This window comes from Aquarana catesbeiana, linkage group LG01 (assembly GCF_042186555.1).
Source record: "Aquarana catesbeiana isolate 2022-GZ linkage group LG01, ASM4218655v1, whole genome shotgun sequence".
Classification (NCBI taxonomy): domain Eukaryota; kingdom Metazoa; phylum Chordata; class Amphibia; order Anura; family Ranidae; genus Aquarana; species Aquarana catesbeiana.
This window is the reverse complement of record NC_133324.1, coordinates 242,816,464-242,832,924: the sequence shown is the minus strand read 5'-3', so window position 1 is coordinate 242,832,924 and position 16,461 is coordinate 242,816,464. Positions and strand designations below refer to the sequence as shown.

The 16,461-nt window shown below is 39.1% G+C and overlaps 1 protein-coding gene across 2 annotated transcripts in view; it reads right to left on the bottom strand.

The window, feature by feature from the left end:
- Nucleotides 1-2,649: 2,649 nt before the first annotated feature.
- The window catches only part of BCL7A (BAF chromatin remodeling complex subunit BCL7A), a 55,266-nt gene continuing 41,454 nt past the window's right edge, over nucleotides 2,650-16,461 (bottom strand). For both annotated transcript variants that reach the window (XM_073626836.1, XM_073626826.1), the window contains 4 exons: nucleotides 15,803-15,899; nucleotides 14,923-15,087; nucleotides 13,488-13,606; nucleotides 2,650-12,201 (listed from right to left, as the gene is read on the bottom strand). In XM_073626836.1, the coding sequence (XP_073482937.1) occupies nucleotides 12,127-12,201; nucleotides 13,488-13,606; nucleotides 14,923-15,087; nucleotides 15,803-15,899 (456 nt within the window). In that variant the 3' untranslated portion in view covers nucleotides 2,650-12,126. The remainder of the gene's footprint in view (nucleotides 12,202-13,487; nucleotides 13,607-14,922; nucleotides 15,088-15,802; nucleotides 15,900-16,461) is intronic.

Sequence of the window (16,461 nt, the reverse complement as noted above, 5' to 3'; positions counted from 1 at the left end):
ATTTTTTTAAAACCATTTATCATCTTCATTCTACTTCACAATTATGTGCCACTCTGTGTTGGTCTATCACATAAATACCCAATAAAATATGTTTTTGGTTGCAACATGACAAAATGTGGAAAATGTCAAGGGGTATGAATAGTTTTTCAAGGCGCTGTACGTTTTTACAATTGTCTGTACAATCTCCTTTAGATTTACCTTCAACTATGTAGCGCAAGGGCCTGCCTGATTGTATACAATTGAAAGTGTTTTTTTAGGTTTGACCTCATATTATATGGTTTTTGATAAATTTGAAGAAAAGTTGTACAAGAAAATTGTATAAATGTATGGCCATCCGGCTTTAACCGGTTCCCGACCATCCGCCGCAGTTATACTGTGGCAGGATGGCTCCCCTGGGCTGTACGTCGGCTCTTTAAGTTGCTGTCGGAGCGTGTCCCCGGAGCCGATGCGAGTGCCCGGCGGGCATGATGGGCGGCAGGCACCCGCGATAGCTCGTGACAGAGCGAGAACTGGGATCTGTGTGTGTAAACACACAAATCCCGGTTCTGTCAGGGGAGAGGAGACCGATCGTGTGTTCCTACTAAGTAGGAACACCAATCGGTCTTCTCTCCTAGTCAGTCCCATCCCCCAGGATGGGTCAGGAAGGGGGTAAATTCTTCCGGGGCTGAAGTGGTTAAAGCAAAAATAAACCCATCAATTTAACGGTTTCACAAAACATCTACTCTTAAGTAGGGTTGCACCGATACCACTTTTTTGACACCGAGTACCGATCCTTTTTTTTTTTTTTTTTTTTTTTTTTTTTTTTTAAGTACTCGCCGATACCGATTACCGATACCTATCACCTAGAAAGAGTAGGTAAAGGGGTGGTTTGGGGGGAGTTGGGTGAGGCTGGGGTGAAGATATGCTAGATGAGGAGGAAAAAAAAAAAAAAAGGGCTGATAAAGTGGGGAGGGAGTCACAATCCTGGCTACTGCTCTCTATTCAAATAAAAACAAAATGTATGCACTGCCACGTAAATAAACATTCAGCTGGTGCAAACACCCAGTGTATGTTCCCCACCAAAAATAAGTATAAATATATGTGCTGCGCTGCTGTGTCAAATTCTAAATATATAATACATATTGTTCGATTCCCAACTGCAAACAGTCCTATTTGCTGCAATTACATGGACACTATAGATGCTAATTTTCAGATTATAGCACGCCAAGATACATTTAGGCTATGTTTCCACTACTGCGACTTGACACATGTCAAGTCGCATGACAAGTCAAATCCCATGTATTTCAATGGTCCCCGTTCTAATTAGTGCGACTCAGATCGTAGCGTCTCCAAAAAAGGTTCTTGCACTACTTTGTTCTGTCTTCGGTGCGACTTGTTCTCCATAGAAAGGTATTAAGTCGCAATGCAGTCGCATGTACATGTCTGACACCGCGACTTTGTTGCGACTTCCACGGAAGTCTACGGAAGCACATGATCTCTGCTCATCCCAAATACATCACTTCCTATATTGATGTACGTGAGTGTGGAAGACAGGAAGGGGAAGTAACTAAGCAGGATAAGGAATTCCATCACTCTGGCTAAATCGCAAAACATCAAAATCGTTTTTAAAGTCGCATCAAATTGCAACATAAATCGCATTGTAAAGTTGCAGTGTAAATCGCGCAACTTTGGGGACGCACTAGTGGAAACATAGCCTTTAGGCATTGATATTAGACTTCACTTTTCTGTGTCAGTTTCATGTATAACACTATATAATTTAGTATTTGACACATGGGGGGGATCTAATCACACACTGCCCTGCTGCAGTGGTGCTGGCCGTGTGTCTCTGCTTGCTGGAAAGGGGGCTCCACCAGCCTGAGTGCGGACACAGAGCCCTGCAGCTAACAAGGAAAGGACAGATCTGTGGGGAGGTCACACAGAACTCACCGGACTGTGACAGAAATAGTGGAGCGGAGCAGAGCTAATTGTGAGAGCTGCAGCCGTCAGGAGGGGGGAGGACAGTGGAATGGGGGGGAGCTGGGTTTGCTCACCCCTAATGCAGGAAGTTTCCACAGACCTGCAGTCCCGAGCCTGGTAATAGCTGGTGAGAGGGGAGGAGGAGGCAGGGATGGAAATCCTGAGGACACGTGATTGGTTGTTAAGGACTCAGCGACCCCGTTCCTTAACAACCAATAATTGCCAGCGTTTATTTCTTTACTTTTCAGCTGTTAGCAGGGAATTCCTGCTGACAGCTGAAAGTACCGAGCCCGAAGGTATCAGTTTTGGGTATTGGGGCATTTTCACGAGTACCGATACTCGTGCAAATGCTTAGTATCGGCACCGATACCAGTATCGCTATCGGTGCAACCCTACTTTTAAGGCATGTTGTGAATGATAACTTTCACAGTTGATTGTGCTCTCAACCAAACTGTCAAGCCATCAAAGGGCTGGTGTCATAACTGATCACATGTGCAGCACCACGGCAACTGCAGATCAAACATGATGGGAGAATTAGAGGGGGATGTCCCTGCAGCCTTTTCTTTTTTCCAATGTCTAGTCACCTGAAGGCAGATGCTTATAACCCAGTTGTTATGATTAAAGAGCCTGTGTCCTGTATTTTATGTCCAAGAAAACCAATTTTACTTTGTGATAAATTAAAGTAGAAATACATAAACAAGGTTCTGAAATTTTATTTCCAAAAGAAATTGTACACTGTACAAACCCATAACTACCAATGGAATAAATACATGAAAAAAAAAAAGTTACAAATATCAGAATGTTAGCCAGTTAAATGTCCAGAACGTGAGGCATTGGTGATCAATCTACAGATGACAGTGAGCTCAAGCATTCATATTTTACTAAATGCACAGAGGGTGAAAAGTACTGTTACAGTTATGCACCAAGAAAAAAGTAAAAGTTACCTCAAAATGATGCATTATTACAAGCAAGCAGATTCATTGGCTTGTGAAATGAATAGATACACGAATCCAATTTAATCGGTCGCCATATCCCTCTGACTGGTTACATACAATAAACCTATTCTCAGTCATTACTGTGGCTTTTATATTACAAGGATAAAAACTGCATTTTTATTTTTCACTTTATTATGCAGGTTTCCTTTTTAGGAGGCAGTCGACATCATTTACTTACTATTCCTTATACTTTGACAGAGCCTAGAACAATACCATGGTTTTCATAATATGGGGGAATGTGTGACTCTTCCTGCCTCTCCACAATGTATGAACAATTGTATTTCCAGTTGGTGTTTGCGACCATCATCATAAGTAGGAGGTGCACCAAAATTTCGACAGCCGAAACATATGGGTCGAAAATCGTGTTTTAGAGGAAAACGGTGCCGATAATTGTGCCAAAAATGCATGTGATTTTACCGTGCTTATGGTGTATTTTTCATAGGTCATGTGACTCAAAAAACAGCATCAAAAACTTAAAGGGTGCGTTATTGCTGTGGTTTCAATGCATTATAACGGGGAGGTTCTTCTTTTTTCTTTAACTGAGCAAAAATGCAGCCAGCAAGATTAACACCACAAAGGATGCGCAACCGACCAGTTTGAAGACATACAGACAATTTAAGGGTTGCTTTTGTCTTAAGCTTTTCTTGCACTAAAGGTGCAGATAATGGTCGACAATAAATCCATATTCAATTCATGATTAAATTATGTTAAAAAGTCAAATATAATGCAAATTATATATATACACAATGGAAAGATATATATATATATATATATATAAATTTTTTTTTTTTTTAAATAAGTAATTTTCGGCCAAGCGCATCCTGCATTTTTGGTTTCAGTACCAAGATTTCCATTTGGTGCACCTCTAATCATAACTGAGCACCGTCAAATGAGGGAGCAGAGAGGTGCAAAGCTATGCTAGTGGAGAAGCATGGGAAGTAAAAGCTTCGGAAACTGCCTTTTGTAAATTGAACCAGTTACTTTGCCCTGATTTTAACAAAACAATCAAATCCTTGTGTATCTTCCAGTTTCTACCCCTTTTCATGTTGACCTTTACAGCGCAGATGACAAACTCTGGTGACCTGGAAGGCATGCTTGCAAAGTCACTTAGGTACATGTAAAAAAATCCAATGATAAATGTAAGTCTGACAATGCAGGAAATGCACATTTCCAGCACCACATGGGAACACATTGCCTTCTGCAAATGCAGGTTGGTTCATACCCAAAAACTGCATGGTACCACATCACCATGCAGTTTGATGCAGCTCAATTTTAAAAATCACACCTCTGCACTTAGCGCATTCAGCAGCCCTTTGAGATTAATGGGCCACAGGGATGTGCAAAACTGCACAAGTGCTCGGGCACAATTTATGGTGTGAACTCGCCCTGAAAGAGCACTTTTTACATGCGGGTAATCTACTTGCGAAAGCTTTCTATAAACTACCTCTGCTGATAATCGGCAGGGTAAGAGTTACTGTTGCATATTTCGTCTTGTAGTTATCAGTTTGGCAATTGTCTCAGCATAATGGAAAACGTGATCATTTGCGACCCACATAGGCATGGGGCTGCGGCTCTCAAATAATAGTTTCAATTGCTCCCTACACAATCTGTGCAATTTGGACATACCTGAATGGCAGCACATGCAAGATCTGACTATCAAACTTGGCCAAATTAGAAATTGGATTTCTCACTTCAGAAAGGGAGACCCAATCTGCAGGTATATTTCCATTGTACCTGAGTTTTTAAACTACCTCCAAGAGGCTTCAGCTGTTATTACATCTGGAAGTTCATCATGCTAAATTATGACATATGTTGGAACATGGAAACTGTCTCATGAAGGCAGCATATGAACGTAAAGATCAAGCCACATGAACTGCTTTACGGATCCTACTCTATCAGTATTGTCAAAGAAAGATTGAGCAGGACAACTCTCACAGATGGCTCAGTTACCCGAACATTTGGCCTATAATGTGTAAGCTTACAAATTATTGGTCCTTGTATTGGAATTTTAAATGTCATTTGTTGTGATTTCACAGTAGATAACTATGTATTCACATAGCAGTGGGTATATATATGTGGTTCCATTATTTTAACACAAAATAAGGGTTAATAATCACTGCGTGGAACATGATTAAAGTTAAACCGCTTTCAAGTAAAAAACCAAACTGAACCAGACAGTTTTCAGTTAAACCAAAAAACAACAACTCCCATGCAATTGTACAGATTTCCAGTCCTTCCTTGTTAGTACATCTATTAAAATGAACACAATGATGGTTTTCTAGCATTCTTCACTTGTTGACATGGACAATGTATAACAGTATAGATACATTCTTATGTTAGATAGAATTTTACCACCATATATGTAGCATTCACAATGATGGAACTGCTCTTTTTTTAATATATACACAGAAAATGTACATGTACTGTGAGGTCTTGAGGTATATTCCTACAGAGGAAAATTAGTCAACACTATCCTGAAATTCTCCCCTCATATAGGTTCAGGTTTAGATAAACAGTCCATGCTTAAGCAAGGCTGAAACTGATCAAACTAGAGAAGAAAGGGTGTATAAAAAAAGTTCAGTTTATTTTTATTCTCTAATGGTATAAAAAAAAAAAAAAAATGCAAAAAAAAAAATGCAGAATGACAGCAAAGCAAAATGTATATGTACAAACATCACTGCAAACAATTTCCTGTATGAAAGCATATTTCAAATTCTGTATTGAGATGCCATATGTCATCTGTACTTAGTGCATTTTCACCATTGCAGCCAAATTTAAAAATCCCCACAATATATTATATGTTCCCATTTACACAGCATACCTAAAAATATTTAAAAACATATTTCTTACCTTTTTTAGTTTGAAGCAGAATTATACACAGAAAGAACTTTGCAGGCAGCTTGTATTTTTCAGAATAAAACTTGCAATGTGCTAATTTAGGGACACTTCAGGGACAGATTGGACTAGAGGGGCATTAACATACAATGCAGAACACAAGCCTTGATATATTTAACCCTTTAGTAGGACACTGTACAAATCTAGCTTGTAACTGGATAATAAAGGTCTGGCAGCACAGAACACACAGGGTTAATCATGATAAACCTACCTCCCCAGCCCATTATAAACATGACATACAAGTTAAAGGCTAAGTAATGATTTTCAGTTTTGGGGTTTTAAGTAAAAAAAAAAAAAAAAAAAAAGAAGAAGGAGCATGCTTAAATGTAGGCAGCAATTTACACATTTTTTAATGTTATGCTGTGTGAATGGGAACAAAACACATAATGTGGGTGTTATCCCAACTTTGCTGCTGCAGGTCAAAGTGTTACTAAACCCAGGACCCTGCATTCCCTATATCTCAGGGATATGCAATTAGCGGACCTCCAGCTGTTGCAAAACTACAAGTTCCATCATGCCTCTGGGTGTCATGCTTGGGTGTCTATGCCTCATGGGACTTGTAGTTCTGCAACAGCTGGAGGTCCGCTAATTGCATATCCCTGCTATATCTGATCTCCCACAGTACACAGAACATGGAAATGCAATTGCTTAAAAGCAGACCTTCAGTCATTATTTTCCAACTTTCCATCTATTAAATCCTCTGCCCTTGTTTTAACTTTGGATAGTTAACTTTTTTCTTGGCAGTAAATACCTTCTACAGCCCACTTCCTGTTTGTCTGGTAAAAAGACTAGGCTTATGACACAGCTCTCTCTCACTAGAGTTTGCCAGGAAGAGAGGGGGGAGGAGTCATAAGTGGGCCAATGAGAGCTGCAGGGCTGGAGGTGTGCCTCTGTGTGTAAATCCAGGAAGTGAACAGGAAGCAGCTTCAGTAGAGGGAGATTTCTACAGCATATTTGGCAAGTACAGAATCACGGTATATATAGAATAATATGCAAAGTGGTTGGAGGGAAGCTTCAGAATGGCAAAGATGTTTTTTTTACAATGTATGTGAGCAGACTGCAGTTCCTCTTTAACCACTTAAGGATCGAGCCTCTTTCTGAGATTTGGTGTTTACAAGTTAAAAACATTTTTTTTGGCTAGAAAATTACTTAGAACCCCCAAACATTATATTTTTTTTTTTCTTACACCCTAGACAATAAAATGGTGGTCGTTGCAATACTTTGTCACACCCTATTTTCGCAGCAGTCTTACAAGCGAACATTTTTTTGGAAAAAATACATTTTTTTTAATTAAAAAAATAAGACAACATATCACGCTTCAAAATTGCGCCCGCTCGTGGAATGGCGACAAACTTTTACTTTTAAAAATCTCCATAGGCGATGTTTAAAAAATTCTACAGGTTGCATGTTTTGAGTTACAGAGGAGGTCTAGGGCTAGAATATTTGCTCTCGCGCTTTAAAAACAAAAACAAAAAAATAAAAAATATTTTGTAATTTTTGCTGTAATAAAGATCCCCAATTTTTTTTTAAAAAAAGTAATTTTTTCCCCTCAGTTTAGGCTGCTATATATTCTACATATTTTTGGTAATATGAACACACGATCTGTCTCTACTCCCCTGAAAGAACCAGGATTTGTGTGTTTACACACATGGATCCCAGTTCTCGCTCTGTCATGAGCGTTCGCGGGTGTCTGGCAGTCATCGCACCCACCGGGCACTCACATCGACTCCGGGCACACGCTGCGGGTGCGCGCCTCTGGCGGCGTGCGCTCGCCCCGAGTGGCCAAAAGGCGAAGCGACATAAGGTAACGTCGTTTCGCCCAGCCATGCCATTCTGCCACAGTAAGACTGCAGCAGCTGGTCGGCAAGCAGTTAAAAAAAATAGATTAAAAAAAGGTTTGAGATCTATGGGCAGAAGTGAGGTTTTGACATCGCTTCCGCCCTGAAATGGTATGGAGACGGGTGGGGGCCACCTTACCGGTGTGAGCCGGTCCGGAAGTGGCTAACCACTTAAACATTTCAGCCCCGGAAGAATTTACCCCCTTCCTGACCATAGTACTTTTTGTGATACGGCCCTGCATCGCTTTAATTGACAATTGTGCGGTTGTGCGGCGCTGCACCCAAACAAAATTGACATCCTTTTTTCCCCACAAATAGAGCTTTCTTTTGGTGGTATTTGATCACCTCTGCGGTTTTTATTTTTTGTGCTATATATAAAAAAAAGAGCGACAATTTTGAAAAAAAAAAAAAAAGCAATATTTTTCACTTTTTGCTATAATAAATATCCCCCAAAAATATATATATATAAAAAAAACAAAAACAAAATTTCTTTCTCCGTTTAGGCCGATATGTATTCTTCTACATATTTTTGGTAAAAAAAAAAAACAAAAAAATAAACGCATCGCAATAAGCATATATTGATTGGTCTGCGCAAAAGTTATAGCGTCTACAAAATAGGGGATAGGTTTATGGCATTTTTACTATTAATTTTTTTTTTTTTTGTCAGTAATGAGGGCGATCTGTGATTTTTATCGTGACTGCGACATTGCTGCAGACACTTATGACACTATTTTGGGACCAGTGACATTTATACGGCGATCAGTGCTATGAAAATGCACTGATTACGGTGTAAATGACACTGGCAGGGAAGGGGTTAAACACTAGGGGGGTAATCAAGGGGTTAAGTGTGTCCTAGGGAGTGATTCTAACTGGGGGGGGGGGGGGGGGGGGGTGGGCTCACTACAACATGACAGATCAATGCTCCCGATAACAGGGAGCAGTAGATCTCTGTCATGTTGCTAGGCAGAACAGGGAATTGCCTTGTTTACATAGGCATCTGTGTCACAATCGCTGGCCCCCGGCAGACATCGAGTCTGCGGGCACGCTTAAGGAGTACGCGCGCCCACTAAGCCGCATCTTAAAGGGGACGTACAGGGACGCCCATTTGCCCAGCCGTGCCATTGTGCCGACGTACATCGTAGTGTGCTGGTCGGCAAGCAGTTAAAAACCAGGCCTAGTTAAGTTAAAGTTAAAATCAGCTTTTTTTGCTAAAAAAATTACTTAGAACCCCCAAAACATTATATATTTTCTTTTTCAGACACCCTAGAGAATAATATGGCAGTCATTGCAATTCTTTATGTCACACCGTATTTGCACAGCGGTATTACAAGCGCAATTTTTTGGGAAAAAATACACTTTTTGAATTAAAAAAATAAGACAACAGTAACATTAGGCCTATTTTTCTATATTGTAAAAAGATGATGTTACGCCGCGTAAATTGATACCCAACATGTCATGCTCCATAGGCAACGTTTAAAAATTTCTACAGGTTACCAGTTTGGAGTTGCAGAGTTCTTTTGCTAGAATTATTGCAGCAATACCTCACGTGTGCTTTGAACACAGTTTTCATATGCGGGCACAACTTACGCATGCGTTCGCTTCTGCGCGCTTTAATTTTTTTTTTTTTTATTTATTTATTTTATTTTTACACTGTCTTTAAAAAAAAAAAAAAAAAAAAAATTGGGGTTACTTTTATTCCTATAAAGGAATGTAAACATCCCTTAATAATTAATCCCGTAATAGAAAAAAAAGCATTACAGGACCTCTTTAATGTGAGATCTGGGGTCGAAAAGACCTCAGATCTCACATTTACACTTACACAATGGTATGGAGCCGAGTGGGGGCCATCATTCCCTTACTCGACTGTCTCTTAGAGGAAAGGACCCGATCGTCTCCGCTGCTACAGACGGCTCTGGTAAGCCCCTCTCCCACCACCGATAAAAGTGATCTTGCAGCGAATCAGCTGCAGAGACCACTTTTATCTGAAAGCGGACAGCCCGCTGTTTAAAAAGATACCGGAGTTATGGCAGCTATCTGCTGACATAACCCCGGTAGTTAACATCAAACAGCCGACGTATAACGACGGCGGGTGGTCCGGAAGTAGTTAAGTAACTAAAAACATTTTCTTATCAGCAGTATATAGCAATCTTCTGACTATCAGTGTCTGGTTAAAGCTTCTGGGAGGAATTTTCATTCTTCTATGATTGTCCTATGAAGCTACATGACTCCTGGTCCTCTGTCTGGACAGTGCTGATTGGCCCTGTGCCAATCACAAGCACCCTCCCAAGAAGAAAAAAACTCTAGCAACATACACCAAACTGAGCATGTGCAGCTTGTCCCCTAATGCTCGGTTTGTTCTTTCAGGAGATGGTTTGGGGAATGTAAAAGAAGGGGAGGATCATGGAAGACATGATCAAACAGCCTTTTTACACAATACAGACGACTAAACCCTTAGGTTCTAACTAGCATGCTATACTGCATATACAGCCTGATTTTACAGTTGTGGGTTTAGTAACACTTTAAATACAATTTAAAGGATAAGTGCATTTATTCTTTTTGCCCCCTTCCCCTGACCTAATCCACCCCCCACCCCCCCTCCAGAGAAGCATACACGCTATAATCTGACAGTGATAGTTTCTCTGTATTCATCCAGCAGATCAATGGTTCCTTAGAAGTCTTATTTTGGCTGCAACTCACAGATGCAGTCGTTACAGTGAAGACTTGCTGTGCTGGATGTAAACACCAAGGTAGGCATGCATCTGCGGTGAGGGGGGGGGTTCAGCTTTTACAAAAGGTTGCATTCATTCTATTTTTCAGCATTTGCACTTCACTAGGGCGTCATCATATTTGGGCTTAAACGATAATTTTATGAGCAAATGTGTAAAAATAAAGATTCTGTCCAATTGAAAATGTAGTACCTATACATTTAACTGTAAAAAGTCCTGCAAATTAAACTACTACTAGATAACCATTAGTGCTTTTAAACCAAAGAATAGTGCAGCTGGATATGGATTGGAATCACATTAGGGCTGTGTACCCAACACGGTGCTTCAAAACGTAATCCAAGTCAAAGCAGATACACACACACACACACACGTAGATGGAGCAGCTTACCACAAGCCTGACTTAGTATTAGGTGTCCAAATTTATCACAGATTTGGGAAATGTTGTTGCTTGGCAAACCTGAATAGCCTAGCAATTTGTACAGTTATCCTCTTCGATACTGAACAGGCAAAAATACCATAAACTCTCAGATGGAAAATCTGAGTACGATGTACTGATGTATGGGTCAGTTGGCATACAAACGTCTAAAATTACATTACTGGGATGAAAATTGTAGTGTTAGCTTAAAACCGATACGCTGAGAATACCAATTAAAAAAAGAAACAGGTTCTACTTGTAAAAAAACAAAACAAAACAAAAAAAAAAAAAACACAGACACACACACACACACACACACAGCCTAAAATGCACAAAGCACCAGCATATAACCCTTATACTGCCTTAGGCTGTGCTGTCCTTGTAGGAGCAACTCACACATCAAACTAGAATGACAAGTTATAAAATTGATTTCTATTGATTTTTTTTTTAATCAAATAAAAAATAATGTAGCAGTTGGCAGACAAAGTAAAGTAAAAAATACTGCTTTGACTAAACCCTTGGTCATAAAACAGTTATTTTTAGAGTAATCTACAAATATGGATAAACCACTGATTCTGTAGTAAAACATAATGAATGAGTTAGCTGCCTGGAACAGAGGGAAGTTGTTAAATGGATTTAAGAACATTATGATGCGTTAGAAGTTAAAGCAAGCTAGCAAATGCAGTCAGACTGTGGAATGCATTGATGCTGATAAATGGTGCATGATAAAAAGGCATTCAAATACTCTTCGATAAAGTCATCAGCTCAGTCTACTTGTGAAAATGGCTTAGAATGATTTTTAAATTGCTACAAATTTTTAACATATTTATCCACTGTATGTGGAACTTTATATTAAAATAAAAATCCCTAGACCAAAAAGGCACAGTAACAAAACCAGAATTATGGAAATTCACGTGGAGGCTTAAAACTGAACAGGTACCATCTTTAAATATCTTACATGTTAAATAGCAAAATGGAAAACATATATACAGCAGCAACACAAATGTAAAAATGACTACAGAAAACAGTGCGTAGACCCTCCTGAGTGTTTACAACAACCACTTCAAAAGACTGTCATTGGTATTTTGAGTTGTCACAGAAAGTTCCCCCATTTCCTCAAGTCCTGGCCTCCTGTCCAGGCATTGTTGTATTTTTGCTTTGTAGGTTGAGAAGATAAAAAGAGTTCTATTCTCATTAAAGAGACAAGGATGTCAGTAAGGCTGTCCTATAGTTGCAGTAACCAATGTACCTTACAGTAAACCGACCCCAAATAATAAAAGAAAGAAGTTTAGCTTGACAGTCTAGACTGCTTCGGTGTTTTGTGCCGAACTGTCAGATTTTGCCTTTTTGCTTGGAGGGGCACCATCATCAGAATCCTAAATCACAAGGGAAAAAGTTATCACAATTACACAATGGTTGGCATCTAAATGGGTGAAAACAACAAGACACATACTACAGTAACATTAAAAAATGGTGGAGCTAAAGTAACTAAACTCAAACTAGATAACAATTTGTTCACCAAAGACCTGTCCATCAAATAATTGCCATGTTTTCCGCCATAAAATATAATTTCATTTGTTTCATCCATTTTTGTAACGCAGTGCTGCTGATCTCCTCTAGCTTCTTTCAGCCACTTCCTGTGTACATACACTCACTCCAACATCAGCTGCACATCATTGTTCTGAACCAGCTTCTCAACAGTGCGCTATACCTGCACAATGTGTGCTAGCACAGCTGCATTTAGTCTCAGTCAGGGGCAGAAGCGGCAGGGTGACAATTCAGGAGAAAAATTGGGAGAGATTGTTAACACCCCATAACTGTGCCTGACCAAGGACCTTAATGGCAGGAACAGCGATTATTTAATTAAAAGCTGCAGATTTCAAAAGACTGAAAACATAGACAAAGTTAAAGAGCTTATAATAAACATGTTAAAAGATTACATGAGTACCCCCTTTCTACTGCTAAAACCTGCAGCCTCCCATCCCAAGGAACTCATCCTCCAGCTCCCTCTTCCTGACCCTTTCCCATATCCCTTCTCTGTTTAAAAATAGCTAGCCACCTTCAAACGGTTCAGTTTGAATAATTTTCTGTTGTACAAAAAGCGGGGAATTCTGTGCAGTTTACAGTCAGCTTGCACTATCCATGTTTTATTAACACAGATAAGACCAGAAAGGTAAACATGAAAAGGAGTCTAGTGTTTCATCTGCTTATTGAAAGAGCAGTATTTCATATTTACCCAATTTGGTTGGCATTTGTTTTTTGTATGCTGACCATACACAAAAAGATATTAGAAAAATTTTGTTTTAAGAAAATTAATTAAATTTTCTAGTCTTAGTGGAGCCAAATCGACGTTTATTTTCAACCAAAGTCAAGAGAATTCAAAAGAACATAATGCTAATTTTTTTCTAGAATGAACAGATTTCGAACAATGTATTTGGTTTTTGTTCTGGAAATATATTCAATTCTAAAATCGAATGTTAAATATTTGAGAAACATTAGTTCAGTCAGTCATCGAATATACAATTTTTATATGAATATTTTCATTTGAAAATCGATTTGTGTATGGCCAGCATTAGTCTTGACCAGAATAAAGAAGACATACATTCACTTGAGTAATTTTACCTTTCAAAGATGCACAGTATGGAGCTGCTCTATGCTTTACCTGAGAATTTTTAGTGTTTTCTGTAGAAGCATCTTTATCAACAGAAGACTGTAGCTCAGTTTTCTCTGAATTGACTAGTGAACTTTCCACAGACGACTGTGAATTTTGACCCGAAGTAACTGAAAAAGGCATAGACAGAAACCATTAATACGAGAATACTAAATTCCATCAGTTTTTAAGAACTGCTAAACCTAAAAAAAAAAAAAAAAAAAAAAAAAAAAAAAAAGAAAAAAAAAGTGTGCTGCAGTTATTCATATCAATCAGCAAGCTTGATTTGATTTTTACTGCTTTAAATAATCAAAAAGTGAATTCTGGCTGCAGCGAGTCACTTGATATTGTATTGCAATATTTTTGCTCTGTCTTACTAAATAAAACATTACAGAATACATATCAAATGCTCTCTTTTTTAAATACCAAACATGTTATACTCACCTGCTCTGTGCAATAACTTTGCAAAGAGCAGTCCTGATCCTGCTCTTCTCAGGTCCCCCATCGGCAGTGCACTCTGGGCTCCCCCCCTCGAGTGCCCCATAGAAAGCACTTGTCCATACTCACTCCCAAGCCCCACTCAATGGACGGCATGCCATCCAATGAAATAGCAGTGCACATGTGCCCGTGACATCACTAGATGCACTGTGCATGTTTAGGAGATATTTACTGTACCTACAGGTAAGCCTTGTTCAAGGGCTTACCTGTAGGTATAAATCAAAAAATGGACATTACTACCACTTTACACTAATGGTGTGCTAACAACTGTCGCAAATCAACATTTTTTCCCGTGCGAGTCTCAATGTAGTGTCAAAATAAAGCTCTCCTTATGTGAAATTTTAAAAATCAGCAGACTGTTGTATTTTGGGGTATATAATGCATTTAAAGCGCAGTTCCGCCTGGGAAAAAAAAATATAAATAAAAAAAAAAAATTAAAATAGGGTGAATGATGCAGAGAAGAGGTACATTTTATGCAATCATCACAATGAAAGAGCTTTAGGACTGCCGTTATCTGCAATTGCATCCAGATATTATAGACCTTTTCATACAGTGCGTTTTCCATAAATGTGGATTAAACCTCAGTAGGTTGGAAAACAGGTCAGAGGAGAGGGTCAGGTATAGTCGCTGCCACTTGTCCAATTAAGTTTTGTATGCAAGATTGGAAGCAGTGTGCAGCTCTGCAATTTTTGCAAGTAATTTAGATTACTATAGAAGCCATTTCTTTCCAGTGTCTACAGTGGTGGTTCAAACATATTAGAAGACATAGCAAAGTTACAATAATTTCCTATAATTACAGCTCTGCCTAGGAGTGAATATTTTACACACGAATGTTAATGTCTCTAGCAATGTATTAAAATTAAAAATGCACAATAAATCAGGTTTTCTAACCAAAATCTAGAGGTCAGTAAAAGCACTGAGGCAACATAGGATTTTTACTAAGTATCACCTTCAGAATCTTGGTGCTCACTGGCATTAGAATTAGCCTCCTCAGACTTCAACTCCGTGCTGTCTTCCTGGATCTTAAGGTTGTCTGGGGCAGGGCTGCAATTGCTGCTGTTCTCCTGCTTCACAGGTGATGCATCTGCTATAGAGCTCTGGTTGCTATTATCATCTGAAAGGTAAGAAACTTTTAAATACCTAGTAGAAGGACACAGATTCTGGCCATAGCCCTTTATACTGAAAGAAGAGGTTAAGAGGAATCTGACATCTTGTTTCCAAACTTCCAATCAGTGTGCACTTAGTTGCTAAGACAATGCGTGGGGCAGGACATAGCTCAGACGTTGCATCAAGGACTGTCAACAGAACACTACAACAACAGTTACAAAGCTGTCATATTCAATGCCATGTGTCTCTATCACCCCCCCTCCTCGTCCCTACTCTGCTTCACCATTATAGACCAGGGCATGCACTAGTTGAGGATAGAGGAACCATTTATTACAATACAGTTAATATGAGCCTATTTAATTCACATCGCCTGAAACACATCTATTAATAGCTGCAGTCAAGTAGAATATGATCATAGTGCAATGTAAATTGGTAGCAGTCATTAACAGGTGCAAAACCCGAGGACCTCAATCCCAAAACAGGTACGTTACTCCCTAAATTACCACACTTTCCTGCCAAACACAGAACTGTTAGATTTCAGAACAATGGCAAGTTAACTCGTGTGTCTTAACAAAAGCAGCAGTTTAATCATTTGAGCATTAGCATGCACAATTTTTGGTAAATAAAAGCTGGAACACTTATGTAGTAATACAGCTTCTTTGGTAAATGGTAAAAAGATAAGACAATATATACTGTGCTTCTGTGACACTTTCTTTACTTACCATGCATGTCCATCATGCCAGGAGAGGAGCTGTTTTCCGGGGTGGTCAATTCGGAGCCACATTTCTCATCCTTTGTTTTCTTCTTGTTTTTAGTTTTCTATTAAAAAAAAAAAAAAAAATTACCTGACCACTGAAATGTTCACAGAGAAATAATCAGTATCCAAAACATAGACCAAAATGAAAAACTGATAGATCTGTTAGAGGGAAGATGGAAGGAAATCAGACAGGTTAAGATAGCACTGGAAAGAAATGACTGCAATGTGTCAGTAACAGAGCTGCACTGTTAGATAGTACACAATCTTGGATCAACGTAAAGCATTCATTCATGGCTACGGCATATTTAAAATTACTGCTGCTTTATTTTATTTACCCAACTGTTACAACTTTACTCATTTATAACTGCAGCCTTGGATATTTTTCTTAATTAAAGGGTTAGTTCGCCTTTACAAAAAAACTGCCTATGCAGATAAGGGGCGTCTGTAGATAAAAACAAACTGTGCAGCTGTGACTAAAGTTGAATAATGCCATTGCTATAAGTGTAGGCCATTTACGTACAAAGCCTGACTGAATGCTCTTAAGACTAAAAGAGGCCCAGCTGTTACTGCATACCTCCGTCACAGGCATGAGCTTTCAAACGCTGAGCTCAGAGCTACTGCATT